The sequence below is a fragment of the Gorilla gorilla genome, chromosome 15 (genome assembly GCF_029281585.2).
Source record: "Gorilla gorilla gorilla isolate KB3781 chromosome 15, NHGRI_mGorGor1-v2.1_pri, whole genome shotgun sequence".
Lineage (NCBI taxonomy): Eukaryota > Metazoa > Chordata > Mammalia > Primates > Hominidae > Gorilla > Gorilla gorilla.
In genome coordinates this window covers 122397009-122419862 of record NC_073239.2, presented here as the reverse complement: position 1 = coordinate 122419862, position 22854 = coordinate 122397009, and the positions used below count along the sequence as shown (strand labels likewise).

General features: G+C 54.9%; 1 protein-coding gene and 1 long non-coding RNA gene across 6 annotated transcripts in view; one reads left to right on the top strand and one right to left on the bottom strand.

Moving 5' to 3' along the window:
- The window catches only part of MTA1 (metastasis associated 1), a 50871-nt gene extending 34387 nt beyond the window's left edge, over positions 1 to 16484 (bottom strand). For all 5 annotated transcript variants that reach the window (XM_004055801.4, XM_019009466.4, XM_019009468.4 and 2 more), the window contains exon 1: positions 16343 to 16484. In XM_004055801.4, the coding sequence (XP_004055849.1) occupies positions 16343 to 16370 (28 nt within the window). In that variant the 5' untranslated portion in view covers positions 16371 to 16484. The remainder of the gene's footprint in view (positions 1 to 16342) is intronic.
- A 150-nt stretch (positions 16485 to 16634) lies between these two features.
- On the top strand, positions 16635 to 21027 carry LOC101134544 (uncharacterized). The gene is made up of 3 exons (XR_002002597.2): positions 16635 to 17460; positions 17583 to 17717; positions 18090 to 21027. It is a non-coding gene; the product is annotated as an uncharacterized lncRNA (long non-coding RNA).
- Positions 21028 to 22854: the final 1827 nt, after the last annotated feature.

Below are 22854 nucleotides of genomic sequence, written 5' to 3'. Positions count from 1 at the left end.
TTTGCTTGTTTGAGATGAAGTTTCGCTCTTGTTGCCCAGGCTGGATGGAGTGCAATGGAGCGATCTCAGCTCACTGCAACCTCCGCCTCCCGGGTTCAAGTGATTCTTCTGCCTCAACCTCCCAAGTAGCTGGGATTACAGGAGCCTACCACCACGCCCAGTTAATTTTTGTATTTTTAGTAGAGACGGGGTTTCACCATGTTGGCCAGGCTGGTCTCAAACTCCTGACCTCAGGTGATCCACCTGCCTCAGTCTCCCAAAGTGCTGGGATTACAGGCATGAGCCACCATGCCCAGCCTACAAGCTGGTTATTAACAAGATCAATAAACTGAAATCTATAGCCAGGCTGACAAAGAAACAAAGAGAGAAGCCACAAGTAACCAACATCAGGAACGACAGATGGGACATCACTACGGATCCTACTGACACAAGAAGGGGTGTAAGGAGTATTATGGAGGACTTTATGCCACAGAACTTGACAGCTTAAATGAAATGAACCAATTGCTTGAAAGATATAAACACCAAAGCTCATTCAAGAAGAAACAGGTAACCCTATTCATACTACGGAAATACAACAACAAAAACTCTACGCCCAGATGGCTTCATTGGTGAAGTCTATCAAACATTTAAGGAAAAATTAACACCAATTCTACACAACTCTTCCAGAAAACAGAAAAGGAGGGAACACTCCCCAGCTGACAGTGAGAACGCCATTGCCCTGATACCAAAACCAAAGACACACAAGAAATCAGGAGGATTGCTTCAGTCCAGGAGTTTGAGACCAGCTTAGGCAACATCACAGACCCCATCTCTAAAAAAAAATTATTTTTAATTATGCAGGTGTGGTAGCATGTGCCTGTAGCCCCAGCTGCTTGGGGGCTAAGGCAGAAAGATCGCTTAAGCCCAGGAGTTTGGGGCTGCAGTGAGCCATGATGGTACCACTGCACTCAAGCCTGGGTGACAGAGTGAGACCCCATCTCTAAATATAACTTAAATTTTTAAAAACATGCAAAAACCAGTGTAGCTCATCATATTCACAGAATAAGTAAGAAAAGCCCTATGACCATCTCCGTAGACGCAAGAATATAATCTGAAAAAATCCAACACATACGCTATTAAACTCTGAGCAAACAAGGAACTAAACGGTACTTCCTCAGCCTGGTAAGACATTTACAAAAAACCTACAGCTAGCATCATCCTCAGTGGTGAGAAAAGGGCTGCTTCTGCTGAGATGAGGGATGTGGCAAGGGTATCCCTACTCTCACCACTACTGCTGACCATCGAGGAAGTCCCAGCCAGTACAATGGGAAGAAAAATCAATGAAAGGCACACAGACTGGATATGAAGAAATAAAACTTTCTATACGCAGATGACGTGACTTTCTACACAGAAATCCCCAGAGTCTACAAAAAAGCTATTGAAACTGCTGAGTAAGAGTTTTGCAAGGTCACAGGTCAATATATAAAAATAAGTCCTCTTTTGGGCCGGGCATGGTGGCTCACGTCTGTAATCCCAGCACTTTGGGAGGCTGAGGCGGGCGGATCACCTGAGATTGGGAGTTCAAGACCAGCCTCACCAATATGGAGCTACCCCATCTCCACTAAAAATACAAAAAAAAAAATAGCTGGGTGTGGTGGTGTATGCCCGTAATCCCAGCTACTCAGGAGGCTGAGGCAGGAGAATCGCTTGAACCCGGGAGGCGGAGGTTGCAGTGAGCTGAGATCACGCCATTCACTGCACTCCAGCCTGGGCAACGAGGGTGAAACTCTGTCTCAAAAAAAAAAAAAAAAAAAAAGTCCTCTTTCTATGTACTACTAACAAATGGAAATCAAAATTGTAAAAGTACTATTCACAAGAGCACCAAGAAAAATTAAATACTTACAATATAAATTTTACAAAAGATCTATAGATGTTTAAAGATCAAAAGATTTGTGCAAAGATCTACATGCTGAAAAGTACAAACACTGGTGAGAAAAATCAGCAAAAGATCTAAATAAATGGTAACAGATAAGGTGTCAAGGGTTAAAATACATGTTGGTGAGCTTCCTATAAAGGTCCAGATGGTAAATACTCCAGGCTGTGCAGGCCAAGAGGCCACACCAAGGATATTACATAGGGACTAACGTAACAATTTCTACACATTTCATACTGATGAAATCAAAATAACTGGGCCAGGCGCAGTGGCTCACACCTGTGATGCCAGCACTTCAGGAGGCGGGCAGATCGCTTCAGGAGATCGAGACCATCCTGGCCAACGTGGTGAAAGCCTGTCTCTACTGAAATACAAAAAATTAGCCAGGTGTGGTGGCGCGTGCCTGTAGTCCCAGCTACGTGGGAGGCTGAGTCAGGGGAATCGCTTGAACCTGGGAGGCGGAGCTTGCAGTGAGCCGAGATTGTGCCACTGCACTCCAGCCTGGTGACAGAGCAAGACCCCATCTAGAAACATTTTTTAAAAAAGCTGAGTGCAGCTTTCTATAATACAGATGCACTCATGAGAGGACTTGTTTGGGAGATGACATTTTGCTTCATTGGGTTCAAATTTAATGTTCTTTATCACCAAAATCAACAACAAAGGTGCATCCGTTAGTGCTGGCTTATAGTGAGTTCATGTGTTTCCTCTGTAACCGTCTTTCCACACAGGTACTGCCAAGCCCGCTGTCAGCCCCAGGTGCGTAGCTCTAAGTGTCTTTCCACACAGGTACTGCCAAGCCCGCTGTCAGCCCCAGGTGCGTAGCTCTAAGTGAGCAGCCTCGCTGCGTAGCCAGTGTGTTCTCCCTTTCCTGGAAAGCGCCAGCTCAGCAGGCTTGGATTGTCCGCATTCTTCCTTCCAGAGAGGTCTGACCCTTGACCTGCTCCTAGGACGTTACCTCGGAGCTCTTGGAGCATCCTGCCTGCCAACAGCGTCTGCTCACCCAGGGCCTCAGGCCACCTCAGACAGGCTACCCTGACAGTGACATACCGTGGTGCCTTGTGGCATCAGCCTGACCTCTGGAGGGGCTGAGACGGAGGGACCGAGGGCAGCCACACGGGTGCTCAGCCAGGCCCACCTGACCAACCTCTAAAAACACCTGCGCCACCAAGGCTCACGGGAGCGTCCCTGGTTGGAAATACGCCAGGCCTGTCGCCACAGACCACTGCTACACCCACACACCGCCCACGTCTCTGCTGGGAGAGACGCCAGAAGCCCACCCCTGCTCTCTCCCGAGCCCGGTCCCTGTGCCGCTTCCCTTTGCAGATTTGAGTCTGCGTCCTTTTGCTGTAATGAACTGTACCCCTGGCAGAAATGCTCTGCTGGATTCCATGAGTCCTAGTGAATTACTGAACCCGAGGGTGGTCTTGGGACCCCTATACCACAGCACAGGATTACGCTACAGTCCAATCACTTTCGACTGAAGCTCAGGCGGGAGCTCCCTAACATACAGCTGAGTGGATTTTGAAATGTCGACGTTTCCCTTGCACTTGCATGGAAGTCACAGACACTCTGCTGTAACCACAGTGTGAGCCCAGAAAAGCAGCTCACTGCAAATCTGTGTGGCAATGCAGACTCTGCCTCTCATTTTACCTCTTGACAATAAGAAAACTGTACAAAGCAGTTTGTGATTTAAACATGAGCTGTTGCCAAAGTGACTTCATCATAGTATAAATTTTGCAAATAAATGTGGTTGTGCCTTGTAACTTTAAGATGAATTCATAAAGAACGTAGAGAACATCATGCAGCAAAAACTAGTTTCCCAAGTCATCCGGCGTACTGATGATGGCAGTCAACAGCGGTTCTTCTCATTCTGAAATTTTCCAATTTCGGCGCTTTTTCAAAAAGCAGGCCAGACACGGTGACTCACGCCTGTAATCCCAGCACTTTGGGAGGCCGAGGCAGGTGGATCATGAGGTCAGGAGTTCGAGACCAGCCTGGCCAACATGGTGAAACCTCATCTCCACTAAAAATACAAAAATTAGCCGGGCGTGGTGGCATGTGCCTGTAATCCCAGCTACTTGGGAGGCTGAGGCAGGATAATTGCTTGAACCCAGGAGGCAGAGGTTGCGGTGAGCCGAGATCATGCCACTGCACTCCAGCCTGGGTGACAGAGCAAGACTCCGTCTCAAAAATAAATAAATAAATAAATAATAAAAATAAAAAAGCAATAGAACTTCACCACTGCCAACTCATCAAGCTGCTGCACAGGAGAGCAAGTCAAGATGTTCGGCTTTAGGCCAGGCACAGGGGCTCATGCCTGAGCCCAGGAGACTGAGGCTGCAGTGGGCCAGGACTGTGCCACTGCTCTCTAGCCTGGGCAATAGAGCGAGACTCCATCTCTTTAAAAAAGGTTTTTTTTAATTCACAGAACTGATGACAGTCAGGCCCACAAGGTCAAATGAAGTTCACTGTTGACACTACTGGTTCAATAAGGCATGACAGACTCAAATACTTTCCACAGGCCGGGTGTAGTGCCTCAAGCCTGTAGTCCCAGCATTTTGGGAGGCTGAGGTGGGCGGATCACTTGAGGTCAGGAGTTTGAGACCAGCCTGCCCAACATGGTGAAACCCCATCTCTACTAAAGATACAAAAAATAGCCAGGTGTGGTGGTGCATGCCTTTAGTCCCAGCTACTTGGGAGGCTGAAGCAGGATAATCACTCGGGCCCGGGAGGCGGAGGTTGCAGTGAGCCGAGACTGCGCCACTGCACTGCTGCCTGGGCAACAGGGCGAGACTCCACCTCAAAAAGTAAAAATAAAAATAAACAAATACTTTCCACAAAATATTTACCTGCCAACAAGTAATAGAATGAATAACTATAGGCTTTTGGCACTTTGTATGTTTAACAACCCTTGTAAATTTGTCCAACCAAGCCCTTTTCTGTGCCACACATTTCTCGTGTCAGTAGGATCTGTAGTGATGTCCCATCTGTCATTCCTGATGTTGGTTACTTGTGGCTTCTATTTCTTTGTCAGTCTGGCTATAGATTTCAGTTTATTGGTCTTGTTAATAACCAGCTTGTAGGCTGGGCACAGTGGCTCATGCCTGTAAATCCCAGCACTTTGGGAGGCCAAGGTGGGTGGATCACCTGAGGTCAGGATTTTGAGACCAGCCTGGCCAATATGGTGAAACCCGGTCTCTACTAAAAATACAAAAATTAACTGTGCGTGGTGGTGGGCGCCTGTAATCCCAGCTACTCGGGAGGCTGAGGCAGGAGAAGTGAGGACAGTCTTGTGGGACTCGGCCCTTCAGCTGCAGAACCTAATATTCTCTCCAGGTAAGCAGTGTCAAAATTGGGTTAAATCACTGGATAACCGACTGGCTGCTGGTGGGGAGAAACCCCACACACATTCCAGGGACCAGAGGTGAAGTGTTCTGTGTTGAACGTGTGAGACTGGGAAAAAGTTAGGTTTTTCCTGTCCCTATCACAAATATTCAACCCCACCACGGTAGCTCAAAGCAGCCACATAATAACTGGAATCCCTCCCATTAGTGCGGCCATGTTCCCATAACACTTTATTTCTGAGCACTGAAATGTGAATTTCATATAATCTTCATGTGTCATGAAGTTTTCTGCCTTTGATTTTTTTCTCAACAATTAAAAAACGTAAAACCCATTCTTAGCTCATGAGTCATCAAAAACAGGCAGCGGGCCAGTTTGCCAATCCCTGTACGAGAGGACCCAAGATTGGTTTAGATGCCAATTATTTCCCAAACATCTATACGGGCATCATGCTTAGCTTGATGATGCTTTGCAGGTATTGTGTTTCTTACAAATTGAAGGTTTGTGGCAACCTGCATCAAGTCAAGTCCATCGGTGCCATTTTTCCAACAGCAGGTGCTCACTACGTGTTGCTGTCACGTTTTGGTAATTCTCTCAACATTTCCAACTTTTTAACCATGATTCTATCTGTGATGGCGATCTGTGGTCATTGCTCCTCGATGTTACTATTGTAATTGTTTTGGGCATCATGAGCCATACCCCACCTAAGAACTTAATTGATAAACGTGTGTGTTCCGACTGCCCCAGGAACTGGCCATTCCTCCACTTCTCTCCCTCTCCTGGGGCCTCTCTATTCCCTGAGACACAACAATACTGAAATTGGGCCAACTAGCAACCCTGCCATGGCCTCTAACTAGTCCAGTGAAGGGAAGAGTTGAGGGTCACACATCTCTCACTTTAAAACAAAAGCTGGAAATAAATGACTAAGCTTAGTTAGGAAGGCCCGTCGAAAGCCAAGATACCCTAACCGAAAGCCTGGTCTTCAGCACCAAGCAGGTAGCCCAGTTGTGAATGCAGAGGAAAAGTTCCTGAAAGAAACTAAAAGCGGGTCGGGCGCAGTGGCTCACACCTGTATTCCCAGCACTTTCGGAGGCCAAAGCAGGTGGATCACCAGAGGTCAGGAGTTTGAGACCAGCCTGGCCAACATGGTGAAACCCCATTTCTACTAAAAATGCAAAAATTAGCCGGGCATGGTGGTGTGTGCCTGTAATCCCAGCTACTCGGGAGGCTGAGGTGGGAGAATCACTTGAATCCGAGAGCTGGAGGTGGCAGTGAGCCGAGATCGCGCCACTGCACTCCAGCCTGGGCGACAGAGCAAGACTTGGTCACAAAAAAAAAAAAAAAAAAAAAAGAAGGCCAGGCGCAGTGGCTCACGTCTGTAATCCCAACACTTTGGGAGGCTGAGGCAGGTGGATCACAAGGTCAGGAGATCGAGGCCATCCTGGCTAACATGGTGAAACCCCATCTCTACTAAAAAAATACAAAAAATTAGCCGGGCATAGTGGCGGGCACCTGTAGTCCCAGCTACTCAGGAGGCTGAGGCAAGAGAATGGCGTGAACCTGGGAGGCAGAGCTTGCAGTGAGCCAAGATCGTGCCACTGCACTCCAGCCTGGCTGACAGAGGGAGACTCTGTCTCAAAAAAAAAAAAAAAAAAAAAAAAAAATTAGCCAGGTGTGGTGGCGCGTGCCTGTAGTCCCAGCCACTTGGGAGGCTGAGGCAGGAGAACTGCTTGAACCCAGGAGGTGGAGGTTGCAGCGAGCCGAGATCGTGCTACCGCACTCCAGCCTGGGCGACAGAGCGAGACTTCATCTCCAAAAAACAAAAAGTGCTGCTCCAGTGAACACAAGCCTGATAAGACAGCTGAACGGCCTTAGTACTGATAGAGAGAAAGCTGAAGTGGCCGGGATGGGAAATCAAAGCAGAGACATTCCCCGAAGCCAGAGCCCCAGCCAGAGCGAGGCCCTAACTCCCTTCAGTTCTACGAAGGCTGAGGGAGGTGAGGAGGCTGCAGAAGAAAAATCTGAAGCTAGCAGAAGTTGGCTCATGAAGTTCAAGGAAAGAAGCCATTTCTACCACATAAAAGTGCAAGGTGAGGCTGGGCACAATGGCTCATGCCTGTAATCCCAGCATTTTGGGAGTCAAGGCAGGAGGATCACTTGAGGCCAGCGGTTTGAGACTAGTGTGGGCAACATAGTGAGACCCCATCTCTACAAAAATAAATAAAACTAGCCAGGCATGGTGGCATATGCCTGTAGTCCTAGCTACTAGGGAGGCTGAAGTGGGGAGGATCACTTGAGCCCAAGAGACTGAGGCTACATACAGTGAGCCAAGATCATACCACTGCACTCCAGCCTGGGCAACAGAGCAAGATGCTGTCTCAAAAAAAGAAAAAAAAAAGAAACACTTCTTTTTGGTTTCTGTAGAAATTAACAAGCCAATTCTAAACTCTGTAAGGGAAAGCCAAGTAACCAGAACAGGCTAAACAATTTTGAAAATGAGGAACAAAGTTCAACGATTCCTACTACTTGATTTCAAGAATTACTATAAGGCTGGGCATGGTGGCTCACTCCTGTTACCTCAGCACTATGGGAGTCCGAAGTGGGAGGATCGCTTGAGCCCAGGAGTTCGAGACCAGCCTAGACAACATAATGAAAAACTTAGCTGGGTGTGGTGGTGCACACCTGTGGTCCCGGCTGTTCAGGAGGCTGAGGTGGAAAGATCACTTGAGCCTCGGAGGTGGAGGCTGCAGTGAGTCATGGCTGTACCACTGCACTCCAACCTGGGTGACAGACTGAGACCTTATCTCAAAAACAAAGAAAGACGCCAGACTCAAAAGCCCACATACTGTGCAATTCCACTTCTACCGCGTTCTGGACAAGGCAAAACGGCAGGAACAGAAAATAGGTCAGTGTTGCTGGGAGCTGGGGGAGAAGAGGGGGCTGACTGCAGAAGGTCACAAGAGAAGCATGTCAGGTGTGGAAGAGCTGCAGCGACCACACAGCTGTGCATGAGTGGAAAACCACAGGCCCCTACACATAAGTGGGTTTGCCATGTGAAACGTGTATCTCAATAAACCTAACTTTTTTTTGTTTGTTTGTTTTGAGAGAGTCTCACTCTGTTGCCCAGGCTGGGATACAGTGGTGCGATCTCCACACACTGCAACCTCTGCCTCCTGCACGCAAGTGATTCTCATGCCTCGGCCTCCCAAGTAGCTAGGATTACAGGCACGCACCACTACACCTGGCTTTTTTTGTATTTTTAGTAGAGATGGGGTTTTGCTGTGTGGTCAGGTTGGTCTCAAACTCCTGAGCTCAAGTGATCTGCCCACCTCAGCCTCCCAAAGTGTTGGGATTACAGGTGTGAGCCACCATGCCTGGCCTAAACCTTACTTTAAGTTAAAAAAATATACACGCACCCAGAGTCAATTCTCATTGTTCGCAGTAATTATGTTCCACAAAGTCACCACTAATACTCAACACCATACCTCTGTTCCTACAGGAAACACAGGGTCAGGTTCCTACAAGCCTCTGGTCACAACATTTTCAGCAACCAATCAATACACAACAGCCTTATTTTACGTTTCTGTCAAAGAACTTTATAATTATTATTGTTCTCCGACACTGAACTTACGTGGGGCAGAGCCTGTCCAACACACGTTCTCTCCATGGGACCCATCCCAGCCTGCCTGTGCCCAGGGACACTCAACAGCACTGCGGCACCTCCCCCTGGGGCATCTAAAAAGCAAAATCACCAAGAGCCCCCATATGCAAGAAGCATGGCCCTCAATAGATGGAGAAAGAACAATTTGCTTCCAACATGGGAGCAGTGGCAGAGGGCAGGGTGCCTCGCTCACCCCAGCAGGCACCCAAGCACCATGCAACTTGGGCTTTTAGCAGCCTGTGCGTGCCCGCAAATGACTGGGAAAGTGACATATGTGTGAATTTTGGGGTTACACGTAAGTTTTAACAAATAGGGGACGGGGCCACAGAATTCGGGGAGAACAGACACAACCCCCAAGATCATTGAGCACCAAGAGATGCGCGGCAGGGCGGTGCCCGTGGTCCCTGCCTGTCTGGGACCCTCCAGGGCACAGCCCACTCTCCTGAGCTCACCCACAGCCAGGTCTGCCATGGTCAGAGACAGGAGACCAGGCAGCACAGAGAGGAACTTTGTTTTTTCCCTTTTGGGAACAGAGTCAAGAGAAACAGCAACAGTGGTCAGGAAAGCCCCCAGCACCCCTGCTCCAGGAGCCGGGTCTCCATGTGACAACGTCCCAAATGCTGCAGGGGTGTCCTGTATTTTTATCTGCAAAACCTGGGAACTGCTGCAAGCCTCGCGCCCAGCCCATCCTCGGGGTCATCCTCCTCCATTGCTGTCCCCACAAAGTCCAGGAAGGATCGGAGACCAGAGCCCCAGCATCCGAGGTGCATCCGGCAGTCAGGGATGGGGACAGCGGCCCCCAGGGGATGCAGACAGACGTTCCCTCATGCAAGTGGCCAGATGGCCCAGGCACTGTGTCTCCTGGAGGAATGGGACAGAACACGCCCCTCCCCCAGAACTGCCCTAGCCCAGCCCAGAGAACGCCACACCTCAGGGCCAGCCCCCACGTGCGCTGCGCCCTTGCTGTCCTCTGAAGGCAGGGGATGAGCCAGGGCAGAATCAGGTGTGCCCCATACCTGACTCCACCGCTGACCAACCGCACAGGCCTTGAGGCTCTTTTTTTCTTTTTTTTTGTGAGACGAAGTCTCGCTCTGTCACCCAGGCTGAAGTGCAGTGGCGTGATCTCGGCTCACTGCAACACCCATGGGCTCATTTTTAAGGTGTGCTTGGTACCAGGAGCCGCTGCCGCTGCCCTGGTTTCCTCCCCTGTGACGACGCTGCCGTGAGGACAGCCTGGCAGGGCACGGACGGGAAGGGACGCATGGGCCCCTCCATGCCCCAGGGGTCCCCCAACCGCACAGATCTGCAGACCCTCCTCCTAATGGCACCCACAGAGCTCAGGCCCTGACCGTGGAAGGGCTCTGGGGGCAGGCGGGCACTCAAGCTCCTCAGGCCACCGGGCAGAGAAAGCAGCAAAGCCCACGCCAGGCCAGATCACGGGGCTGCAGTGTTGAGGCCCGCCCCGGGGAGGCTTCCGGGCGGCTCTGAGGAGCGGTCACCTCAGACCCCTCAGGTGCGCTGCATGGCCCAGGCGGGAACAGCCTAGAGGGTGGTGCAAAGCCCATGGAAGCAAGCCTTGGGGCCTGGCCTCGGGGGTGCGGGGGGCACATTGGTGGGACGGGTGGGGTATAGGGGCGAGGTGCTGGGTGGCCTTGCACTATGAGGGTGGCCCCAGCCTCACTGGGCTTGGCTCCATCGCCACCAAGATCCCCCAGTCCGCACACTCAGACACGAGCCCACCGGGACAGGAATGGAGCAGGCCAGCTGGGGTGGGGGTGGGGGTGGGGACACCAGCAACACGAGAGCCCCAGAAAGCAGTGAGCCCAGGCAGCACAGGAGGAAAGACATTTGGAGAATATTAAATGCTCTGCCGGGCACGGTAGTTCACAGCCTTGCAACCCCAGCGGCACTTTGGGAGCCCAAGGCAAGAGGATCGCTTGAGCACAGGAGTTTGAGACCAGCCTGGGCAACATAGTGAGACTCCGCCTCTATAAAAAATCTTAAAATTAGCTGGGTATGGTGGTGTGCACCTGTGGTCTCAGCTACTCAGGAAGCTGAGGTGGGAGGATCGCCTGAGCCTGCGGGGTGGAGGCTGCAGTAGCTGTGATGGTGCGACTGCACTCCAGCCTGGGCAACAGGAGACCCTGTCTCAAAAAAACCATAATTACACGCTCCCAAGACAGCCTGCTGGAGTCTAAGGTAGGGTCTAAGCTGCCCCCCAACCAGGTCTCAGGGTGGGCTCCTCTTGGGGAAGGGGGGCCACCCTCCCTAGCAGGACTCAGCCCATAATCTGGCAAGAGCACTCCAAGTTCAGCAGGAGAAGGAAGGAGGCCCTGCAGCCAGTGCTCCCCCAAGCCGCCTCCCGGGTACCTGGCCAGGCACACGGCACTTCCCCTTGGCATCCCGGCCTCACCTGCTGACCAGCGTCCAGATGCGCAGCTGGGGACCCACCTCTAGGTAGGATGCCTGCAGGGCCACTGCAGCAGTTTTGACACCCAGAACCCACACACACGGGCGGGAACGGCACTGCCAGGGCGGGTCGGGCGCGAGGGATGTGCTTCATTGGACCATATATTCCAACATCTCTCACTGACAGCTACTTTTTTATTACTCTGAGAGCTTAACGGTCAGTTTCTCCACTCAGAACAATATGGGGCCAGGCACAGTGGCTCACGCCTGTAATCCCAGCACTTTGGGAGGCCGAGACGGGTGGATCACTTGAGGTCAGGAGTTCGAGACCAGCCTGGCCTAGATGGTGAAACCCTGTCTCTACTAAAAACACAAAAACTAGCCAGGTGTGGTGGTGCACACCTGTAATCCCAGCTACTCAGGGGGCTGAGGCAGGCAAATCACTAGAACCCAGGAGGCGGAGGTTGCAGTGAGCCGCGATTGTGCCACTGCACTCCAGCCTGGGTGACAGAGTGAGACTGTCTCCAAAAAAAAAAAAAAAAAAAAAAAGCCAGACGCAGTGGCTCACGCCTGTAATCCCAACACTTTGAGAGGCTGAGGTGGGTGGATTACAAGGTCAGGAGATCGAGACCATACTGGCTAACATAGTGAAACCCCGTCTCTACTAAAAAAAAAAAAATACAAAACATTAGCCAGGCATGGTGGCAGGCGCCTGTAGTCCCAGCTACTTGGGAGGCTGAGGCAGGAGAATGGTGTGAACCCGGGAGGCGGACTTGCAGTGAGCCCAGATTGCGCTACTGCACTCCAGCCTGGGGGACACAGCGAGACACTGTCTCAAAAAAACAAAAACGATATGGAAGGCCAAAACTAGGCAGCAAGCCCACCCTGGAGCAAGCCAGGAGTGCTCAGTGGCTGAGGCAGGAGAAGCTCAGTAGCCCATCCTGCCTGGAGAGTGAGCCAGGGCTGCCAATGGCGCAGTGCTGAGGCCGATCCTCACAGGCCAAGTGGGACAGCCCCATGCCATCCCCTCCAGGACATCACACCTGGGCCCCCGCCACGTCTACAACTCCCGCTCCTGGTGCTCACAGGACGGCCGTGTCTCCAGGGCTCTTCCCTGCCTTCTTGGAAAAAGATGGGTGGGACCCCAAAAGTCGGCCCATGGAGCAGCAAGTGCCTAGGGACACGGTGCACTCAGCACTCCAGGGTAGGGCGCTGGCTGCAGCCCTCTACAAATCTGAAATTTTTTTTAAGTTTACTTTTTTCCCCACTGGCAAGTATGTAGAGCAATAAAGTTTAAACTTCAAAAAAACACTAGAACAAAAATACAAAAGCAACATTTCTAACAGCGCGACAGAGCGCAGATGATGGCACATGCCAAGCCCAGTACGGACCAGCAGCACGGACAGGGTGCTTCCGCCCAGGCTGCGCCAGAGACCGGGGCAGAGCCCGAGGCCCTGCAGGGGCAGGGGCTTTCTGGCATCCTTTCAAACTACATTAAATTTTTTTTTTTTTGATACGGAGTCTCACTCTGTCACCCAGCCTCAACTTTTATTAAAATTAAAACAAAAAGGCCGGGCATGAGCTCACGCCTGTAATCCCAGCACTTTGGGAGGCCGAGGCGGGTGGATCACTTGAGGTCAGGAGTTCCAGACCAGCCTGACCAACATGGAGATACCCCGTCTCTACTAAAAATGTAAAACTTAACCAGGCGTGGTGGCGCCTGGCTAGTCCCAGCTACTTGGGAGGCTGAGGCAGGAAATCGCTTGAGCCGGGGAGGCGGAGGTTGCAGTGAGCCGAAATCGTGCCTCTGCACTCCAGCCTGGGCCACAGAGCAAGACTCCATCTCAAAAAAAAAAAAAAAATTAAACAAAAAAATTCCAAAAGATGGCGTGTTAACCTCTTGCAATGAAAAACAGAAACACCCAAGGCAAAATGGTAATGGCCTGTCCACTGAAAAGCAGAAGCCCCACATGAGCAAGCTGCAGGCGGCTGGCAGGCACCGATTCCTGCTGTCCTGTTTTGGATGCTATCTAACATCTTCATGTTCAACCCAGAGAAGAAACATCCCGCCATCGCCCTGGGGCCCGCTCATCCCACAGCAGGTTTCAAGCCTTCCCCAGCCCTCGGGATGGACAACCCTTGAGAAGCAGAGGTCAGGGAACCCTGACCCCGCCACCCTTGCCTAGGCCATCCGCTGCCCTCACAGGCACAGACAGAAGGCCTCTGTCCGTGGCCAGGGCACTCCATGGGGAAGAAACAGGCCCTGTTCCCTCCCTGCTCACCACTTCACCCAGCTCAGCTGGCACAAAAATACTGCCACCACACCTTCACCCTGCCTAGCCCGACCTGGCAGGGCCTCGGAGCAGCCTGCCAGCTAAAATACGGGATGCCCAGGTAGCTGTGAATGTCAGATAAGAATCTTCTGGGACAAGTATGTCCCATGCCATATTTGGGACATACTTACACTAATAAATTTCTGTTTATCTGAAACTCAAATTTGCCTGGGTGTCCTGTACTTTTCTTAACTAAATTTGGTGCCTCTACACACAAGGTCCCTGGGGTGGGGGAGCACAGGAGCAAGCCCCTTCCCAGGCTGGGTCCCTGCCGGCATCTCCCACAGGCCAGGACTGGCCACCCAGACGGAGCCCGTGCCAGGCAGCCGGCAACAGACGGACGAAGGCTGCTAAGGAGACACTGCACACCTTCTTCTTTCTTGTCTGGGGGCTCAAGAATCCAGACGCCCACCTCCCCGAGCGAGCACCAAGACAGGAAGCCAACCTGCAACGCCCAGCCCACTGCGACCACAGGGCTCTGCCGGCGTCCTGCCGGAACCCAGGGTTCCGGTCCAGAAGCCAGGGATAAATGCCGCTTCTCCTATAGGGACCGTCAGAGTAGAGAGGGGGAGGCCTACAGTCTCACCTGCAGGGAGAGGACGTCCTCGGGGCGGGCACGTGGGGGGCCTGACAGCCCTGAGCACACCCGGCCACAGTGACCACGGACTGCACACGCAGAAGCAGTCTGGATCCCACGCGTGGCTGTGCTGCCAGCAGACAGCACCCAACCTCCCATGCTCCTCATCACAGGAAAAGAGACCAGCAGCATCTCTGCCAGGCATGGTGGGCCCCTCCACCACAGCCTAGGAGTCCAGGCCACCCACCCTCACAGCACTGGAGTGGGTGGGTCAGTGAGGCCCTGGGACGGGCCTGCGGGCACAGGGGGACAGAGGGTTCGGGGAAGGCGGCACAGCCCCACGAAGGGCTCCTCCCAAGCCTGTGCGGGGCCCAGGGGAGCTGCACCTCCGGGATGGGACAAGGCAGGGTCCTGGCTTTCATCAGCCACAGCACAGCTGCCACAGGGTACAAAAGGACGGCTGAGAGACGAGGTCCTCACCCACACCATGGGGAAACCGAGGCATGGGAAGGTTGGAGGGGGGGCAGCCAGGCTGGCGCCAAGATCACAGGCAGGCAGGCCTGAAGGCCGAGCAATGCAGCCACTAGGAAGGCATGAGTTGGGGTCGGGGTGTCCCCAGCCCTAGAGCCCAAAGCTGCCACCACTCCCCACCCCCAACATGGGTGGGGGCAGGGAGAGCTCTTCTTGGGACCAATTCCAAAACCATGCGCAGTGGGCCCGGCTGGAGCCCAGGCAGCAGGCATCCTCTCTGCCAGGGTGAGAAACTGGGCCCTCATGTCAGGCTGGAAGAGGGGTCTCCAGGTGGGGAGAAAGAACAGGAAGGAACAGGCCCCTCCCTCGAGGGACCCCGCACCCAGGCTGCTCCCTGAGCGTGGGGTGGGCTCAGCCCACCTGGGTCCACACAAGGACCTGGCAAAGCTGTATGAGGCTGTAGGAGGTGACTGCCGCTGGATGGGGTACAGGCCCACCGCCCCTCTGAGAGGACAGGGGAGGCCCAGAGCTGCTGATGCGGACTGCCCATCTCACAGACGGGATGTAGGGGGCTCCCACCGTCCCCAAGGTCACAGGACTGGCCGGCGAGACCACACGGCGTCCAAGGCAGCAGAAGCCACGCTCGAGAGACACAGAGTGTTCTGGGCACTCGGGGTCAGGGGCATGGGGATCAGGCCAGAGCGGGAGTGACCCCAGCTCCCTCCAGCAGCGCAGGCTGCAGGTGGGAGAGGTAATGAGCACCTACCCGAGAGGGTCACAGGCAGGGAGGGGTCTCAGAGTCCTGGGGAGGGAGGCGCTGATGGAATGATGGAATGCGCACGACCCCCCACCTTCCTGTGAAAGACCCCACGGAGTCCCAGGCACACGAAGGAGGGCAAGGCTCAAAGCTGCAGGCCCGCGGGGCCCGAGCAACAGGAGGCTGGGCCCACGGAGGAAGCCCCCGGCCCCTGCCCAGGAGGCCCTCCGGCCTCTCCCCAACCCTTGCAAAGCGCCTCCCGAATGGGCTGAGGTGAGCGGGAGGCAGGGAAAAGTTTGGGGGGACTTAGAGGCGTGCTCGGGATGCTCGCTCCCTGCTGAAGACCCCCTGAGGGATCCCTGCTGGGGGAAGCCCCGGGGCCAGGCTGCAGGAGGGCTCTAGGGAGGAACGTGGCCCCTCACCGGGGCTCCCCATCCCCAGAGGGGATGCACCGGAGTCCCAGCACAGGGCCGCGGGCCGGGGGAGACCCCACAGCCCCAAAACTCCTGCTCCCAGACCGGCAGCCGGCGCCTCCCAAGGCCACGTGCTCCCGCCGGGGGCTCCCGGCCCCGGACCCCCGGATGTCCCCAGCCTCCCGCGCCCCCCCCGCCACCCCCGCGGCCGCCCCCTCGGCCCCAACAGGTGGGCCGCCCCCCACCCCCGGGCCGCCGAGCCCCGCCCGCCCCCGATGGGGCCGACCCGCGGGGCCATTTTGGGTTGGGGTGAGCACGGCGGGGGGCGGTTCGGGAAGGAGCCGGGGGCCGCGAGGGCGGGCGGGGGGCGCGGGGCCTGTGGGGCAGAGGGGCGGGGGAGGCGGCAGCGGCGGCGGGTGGGGGCTGCGGGCGGGTCGGGGCCGGGCATAAAGGCGGTGCGGCCTTACCTCCGACCCTGTACATGTTGGCGGCCATGTCCGGGCCGGCGGCGGCGGAGGGGCCCGGGGCGGGCGCGGCGCTCGGCGCGGGCGGCCGGGAAAATGGAGGCGCGATGGCGGGGGCGGGGGGCGCCGCAGGCGTTTAAAGGGGCCGCGCTGCTGCCGCCGCCGCCGCCGCCGCCGCCGAGGCCGCCGAGGCCGCGCAGGGACGGGAGGGCCGCGGCGCGGGCGGGAGAGGAAGAGGAGGAGCGGCCGCGGGCGGCGGGGAGGGGCCTCGGGCGCCGCCGCCCACCGCACGGGCCGTTACCGACCCCGCACCGCCCGCGGCCCGCGCTCCCCTTCCCGGGCAGTTCCTCTCGGCGCCCCCGAGTCCTCCCCGCGCGCCGCTTCCCGGGTGGGCCCTTCCACCAGAACCCCCTGGTAGATCCTCCCCTAGTGCCCTGGGGGTAGAGGGGAGATCCTCTACAAGGGTCGTTTCCCTGGTGATCCCTCCCTGTGCCCCACAGGTGAGTCCTGCCGTAGCTCTCCAGGGGTTCCTCCTGATGCTGGGGTCCTCCGGCATTCCTCCCTGAGCCCCTCAAGGGCCCTGAAGCTCAGCGGCCCAGCCCTGGCCTCGGGGTCCCCACCCCACACCTCCCTTCCAGGCCTAACCTTTGCCCCCGACACCAGGCAGCGCGTGTCCTTGGCCTTCGCCGCCCAGCCCGCGTGGCATCTCTGGACAGGTGGCCGTGCGCGCCTTAGTGTGGGCAGGCTCTGTAGCCGGCAAAGCCTCCCTGAACCGTGACCTGGTGAGAAGGCCACAGAGGAGGTGCCTGTGCCCAGAGGCCACCTCCAAAGACCCCACCTGAGGCTGGAACCCAGCGCCTGCTGACCCCGCCAGCCCCAACAGGGCTGGAGTCCAGGAGCGGCTGTGCTCTTTCCGCAGTGAGGCAGCTGCCTTCTCTTCCCACCACCTGTCAGGATGCCTTCCCGTGTGTGTTTGTGCACAGGTCTAAGGAGAGGAGAGTCCAGTGACCCAGACGCCCCAGCCAGGAAGAGCATGAGGTGGGAAGGGGGCTTCCCAGATGGAGAGAAACAGATGGTCCCAGAGTGGCTTGGAGACAGGTGCAACATCAGTGTTGGGGGAGGTGAGCAAAAGGAGCTGTCTCGGGGTTCCAGGCTGCTGATGTGAGCAGCACCGTGGGTCTCTGCCCTGCCTGCTCAGATGCTGGAGGGAGCTGACATCTACTTGGGACATCCCTCCCTGTAGGACATGGAGCGGAGCGTTCAGGGCTATCAGGAGGGAGCCCCGTGGCCACGGTGCAAGATCTAGGCAGGTGGGACAGACATGGTCAGGATGCTGGGGACACAGCATGGGGAATCCAGCACACAGGACACCATCCAGGTGGGTAGGAAACAGCGTGTGCTGGGAGGAAAGCCAGGTGGGGGTCCCAAGGAGAGCGGTGGCCACAATGTCATGGCTGCAGAGCAGACCAGAAAGGAAAGCCCCACCAGGGTTAGCACAGGGCCAGGAACCCGAGCTGCAGGGCGGTGCTGTCTCTGGGGAGAGAGGGCTATGGGTCCCAGGACACATCCTGTGGGCTGGGCTGCAGGGAACAGGAGCTGGCTTGCTGGTGATTGGGAGGGAAGAGCAGCCAGCCAGCGGCCAGGTGCAGGAGAGGGGCAATGACAGACAGGCAGCGTCTCTCCAGAAGGAAGGTGGGGCTGCTGGCCTCCCCTGTCCTACAGCCCCAGCCTACCTCTGTCTCCTCAGCAGGAAAGCAAAGCTGCGGCCTGAGATCTCCTTCCACCAACTCCTGGCATGGCCAGAAAGTTAGCCAGAAACACCAGAAAGTGCCAGGCAGCTAGGAAGCATGGGGAGAGCCCCTCGAAGCTGCGTGTGTAGTGCCTGCTTCCGCTGCCATCCCAGAAATGGACGAGCTTCACCCTGAAATCCAGCCACGCCACTGGGACACATCCTGACAGTGACATGCACACTCTTCCCTGGCCCCAGCCTGGAGAGGAGCCTCCTGAAGACACCAGCCTTTGCTCCTTCTCCCAGTGGGAGTGGAGAGAACTGACTGCTGGAGTGGAGACAGTCAAGGCTGTCCTTCTGAGGGAGCACAGCACAGGGTCTGGTGTCCCAGGGAGGCAATCTGAAATTCAAGCCAGGCCTCCCCAGCGGAGAGGACACACCCCTCACCATGCAGAGTGACGTTTAGTAAACTCTCAAAAGAGAGCACAGAGCCCCGCTCCTCCAGCCGACCCCTACTCTGCCTCCCCACTCCAGACCACTGAAAAAGGTGGATTACCCTTAAGCCAGCTCAGAGGCAAAGTCCAAAGACCTCAGGTGAGTCAAACAATAAAAACAAAGAATTAAGAAGAATCCAGCCGGGTGCGGTGGCTCACGCCTGTAATCCCAGCACTTTGGGAGGCTGAGGCGGGAGGATCACGAGCAGGAGATCGAGACCATCCTGGCTAACACGGTGAAACCCCGTCTCTACTAAAAATAGAAAAAATTAGCTGGGCGTGGTGGCGGGCGCCTGTAGTCCCAGCTACTCCGGAGGCTGAGGCAGAAGAATGGCGTGAACCCAGGAAGCGGAGCTTGCAGTGAGCCGAGATCGTGCCACTGCACTCCAGCCTGGGCGACAGAGCAAGACTCTGTCTCCAAAAAAAAAAAAAAAAAAAAAATCCATCCACTCCATCCACTTAGTAGCAGAGCGAATAGACATTCAGGAAAGAGCTTTCACGTCAGAAAGCACTACAGAAGTAGTGGCATATCCCCGGAGGCTGAGGTGGGAACATTGCTGAGAGGTGGCACGTGACCACATCCATGTCATTCAACAGAAAAACAAGTCAGCGAGGGTGTGAGGGGCCGGTGAGAAACCCAGTATGGAAGAAAACACAACTGGGCTGAGCGTGGTGGCTCACGCCCGTAATCCCAACACTTTGGGAAGCCAAGGCAGGAGGATCACCTGAGGTCAGGAGTTTGAGACCAGCCTGGTCAACATAGTGAAACCTCATCTCTACTAAAAATACAAAAAAATTAGCTGGGTGTGGTAGCGCGTGCCTGTAGTCCCAGCTACTCAGGAGGCTGAGGCAGGAGAATTGCATGAACCCAGGAGCCGAGACCACACCACTGCACTCCAGCCTGGGGGCGGCACAGTGAGACTCCGTCTCAAAGAAACAAAAATAAAAAATAAATAAATAAATAAGAAAACGCAACCAAAGAAACAGAAGAGGACTCCACAGGACTGCTTTCAGAGCTTCATAGCAGCATGAATTCAACAATCAGGAATTCAAATGCTTGACGACAAAACAGCAGGATGGGAGGAAGAGTTAAGAGCCAAGCAAACCGGAAGCACCAAAATCGCACCGTGGCTGGATTAAGTCAAAAACAGCAAAGAGCAGAATATCAAGTTACTCGGAGATGAAAGGCTTGAGATAATTTCAGAGCAAGACAAAGTGATTAACACAATAATTTACTCATTTATTATTTGTTAAACACCTACTTCAAGCTACAGGCCACTCTAGGCCTTGGAGGGTAAGGAAACAGCGCCTTTGCCCTCAGAGGGTTTGCAATCTAGCAGGGAGGGGAACATAATAAAGTGTATAAAACCAGGGCTCTGGCTCTGAAATTCCAGCACTTTGGGCAGGTCACTTGAACCCAGGAGTTTGAGACCAGCCTGGGCAACATAGTGAAAACCCATCTCTACTGAAAAATATAAAAATTAGCAGGGCGTGGTGGTGCATGCCTGTAGTCCCTGCTACTTGAGAGGCTGAGGCAGGAGGATAGCTTAGGCCTGAGAGGCATAGTTCGCAGTGAGCCGAGATAGCACCTCTGCACTCCGGCGTGGGTGGCAGAGCAAGACCCTGTCTAACAACAACAACAACAAAAACTGATCTTAAGTCCAGCCAGTAAAGATGTAAATCAAAACAAAGATTTTCAGTGGGTCAAATACTGGCGGTGAGCCTTGATCTTCTGGTAAGAAATGCCCTGCCAGGGGATACGGAAATGTCAGTGCCAGTTCCTCACCATTCACAGGCAGAAGTCAGCCTGTGCCGCCTCAGCCAAACCGTGCTTTGCTGCTGGAAACCAAACACACTCATCTCTTGTTTTTGTAATTTCTAAAAATAATCGTAGAAGACTCTTTTTTTTTTTTTTTGGAGACAGGGTCTCACTCTGTCACCCAGGCTCAAGTGCAGTGGGCCTATCTCGGCTCACTGCAGCCTCGACTTCCTGAGCTCAAGTGATCCTCCCACCTCAGCCTCCCAAGTAGCTGGGACTACAGGAGCGCACCACCACGCCCGGCTAATTTTTGTATCTTCAGTATGGATGGAGTTTCGCTATGCTGCCCAAGCTGTTCTCCAACTCCTGAGCTCAAGTGATCTGCCCGCCTTGGCTTCCCAAAGTGCCAGGATTACAGGCCTGAGCCACGGCGCCCGGCCATCGTAAGGAGACTTTTAAACTTGAGGTGAAGAAGCATTCATTTGCTTTTAGCAATTTTTTTCTTTAAATATTTAAAAGTGTATAAGTAGCAACTCGACACGTATTTCTGTATTTCCATTACTTCCTTTTATCTCCCCATATACATTTAGAAATATCTGGGATAACCTTCAGGTAATGTTAACAGCTGTTATTCCAGGGAGGACACTGGGCGCGTTTTTAAAGCTGTATTCTTTGCTGTATTAATAGCAAGCGGTGTTTCTGCAAAGCCAAGGAAGGCGTTTCTCCAGCGGGGCCGCGTCGGGCATTGTCTGGTGCGCCGGGGAAGGCCGCGAACTACATCTCCCAGGCGCCCCGCGCCCCGTTCCGCGCGGCTCCTGCTGTGGTGCCGGAGCGTCCTCGGCTCGGTCCGGAGCCAGCCGGAGTCACAATTCGAATCGGGCGTGGGAAGCCCGGGGGATCACGCGGCCAACCCTGGGCGGACCTGCGCGCCGGAGACCGCGTCCCCGGGAGCCCCCAAACGCTACCCCGCGCGGCCGCCCGTGGCGCTGCGGAGGCCTGCGGGTGGGGAGGCGCAGTGGCGGCCCGGGCGACGGCCTAAGCACCACACTGCTGCTGCGAGACTTCGGGGGATCCCCACTCCCCTCCCAGGATCCTTCCCACTCCCCTCCCAGGATCCTTCCCACTCCCCTCCCAGGATCCTTCCCACTCCCCTCCCAGGATCCTTCCCACTCCCGAGACTGCTTCTTCTGTCCCCTTGATTCCACGCGCCTCAGAGACCCTCCCTCTGCCGTCCCGCGAAGAGCGCGCCCCTCCCCTTGCAAGGTGGGCTTCACATGCGCTCCCGCCGCACGCACCCTCCTCTGCCCCCGGGTTTCCTGCCGGGCCCTCGTGGTTTGGGGCTGCCCATGCACTGCGGGATCCTGAGCAGCACAGCACCCCCGCCTCTACCCACCAGGTGCCGGCAGCCCCTGTGGAAGGCAGAATGCCCCTCTCACAGTTACTTGTGTACAAATCCCCAGAACCTTGGAGCAGGCTGGGTTAACTGGGTTAAGTGGCTGGGTTAAGTGGCAGGTTAGGAAGGGCGCTAACCAGTTCACCCGAAAGCAGGCAGGTGACCCTGGATCTTCCGGGTGGGCCCGGCGTAGCCACAAGGGTGTTTCAGGGTGCAGGAGGGAGGCAATGGAGAGGTGGGCAGAGAAGGGCAGGGCAGAGAGGGGGGGCTCGGCCGTTCCGAAGGAGGCCACAACTACCAGCCAAGGAATGCAGGTGGCTTCTTGAGGCTAGAAAAAGGGAAACAGGGTCTCCCCTGGCGCCTCCAGAAGGAACAGAACTCTGCCAACCCCTCATTCTGAGCCCAAAGATACCCATTTTGAACTTCTACAAAACTTAGCTAATACATTTGTGTTGTATTAAAACACTCAAAGCCAGGCACCAGTGGAACACTCCTGTAACCCCAGCTACTCAGGAGGCCAAGGCAAGAGGATTGCTTGGGTCAAGGAGTTCAAAACCAGCCTGAGCTACATACCAAGACTGTTTCTCTACAAAAACTTACAAAAACTTACAAAAAAAAAGGCCGGGTGTGGTGGGATGCACCTGCAGTCCCAGCTACCCAGGAGGCCAAAGTCGGGGGATCACTTGAGTCCAATAGTTCAAGACCAGCCTGGGCAACATAGCAAGCCTGCCCCCACCTCCGCCCCAACCACCAAAAAAAAAAAAAAAAGAAAAAGAAAAAGAAACCAAACCTACTGAATTTGTGGCAATTTTTATGGCAGCTACAGAAAACTAGTACACAAATCCCAGTTGTGACAACCTAAGCGGTCTCCAGGCACTGCCCCTGTCCCGGCACCACCTCTGTTGGAGAGGCCTGTGCCTCTCAGTGCCAATACCCTGCTGCCAGCTGGCCCTGTGGCCACCTTACCCACCAGGAGACTGGCTCTGGGCCTCAGCCTGAAGGAGGCCAGGGTTTTGTCTCTGCTGCCACCATGGGGGAGGTGCTCTGTAGGGAGACCTCATGGAGCAGAGACGGCAACCACCACAGCATCACCAGCATCCTGGACCACCACGCTCTGACTGCAGCCGCAGGAGACACTCA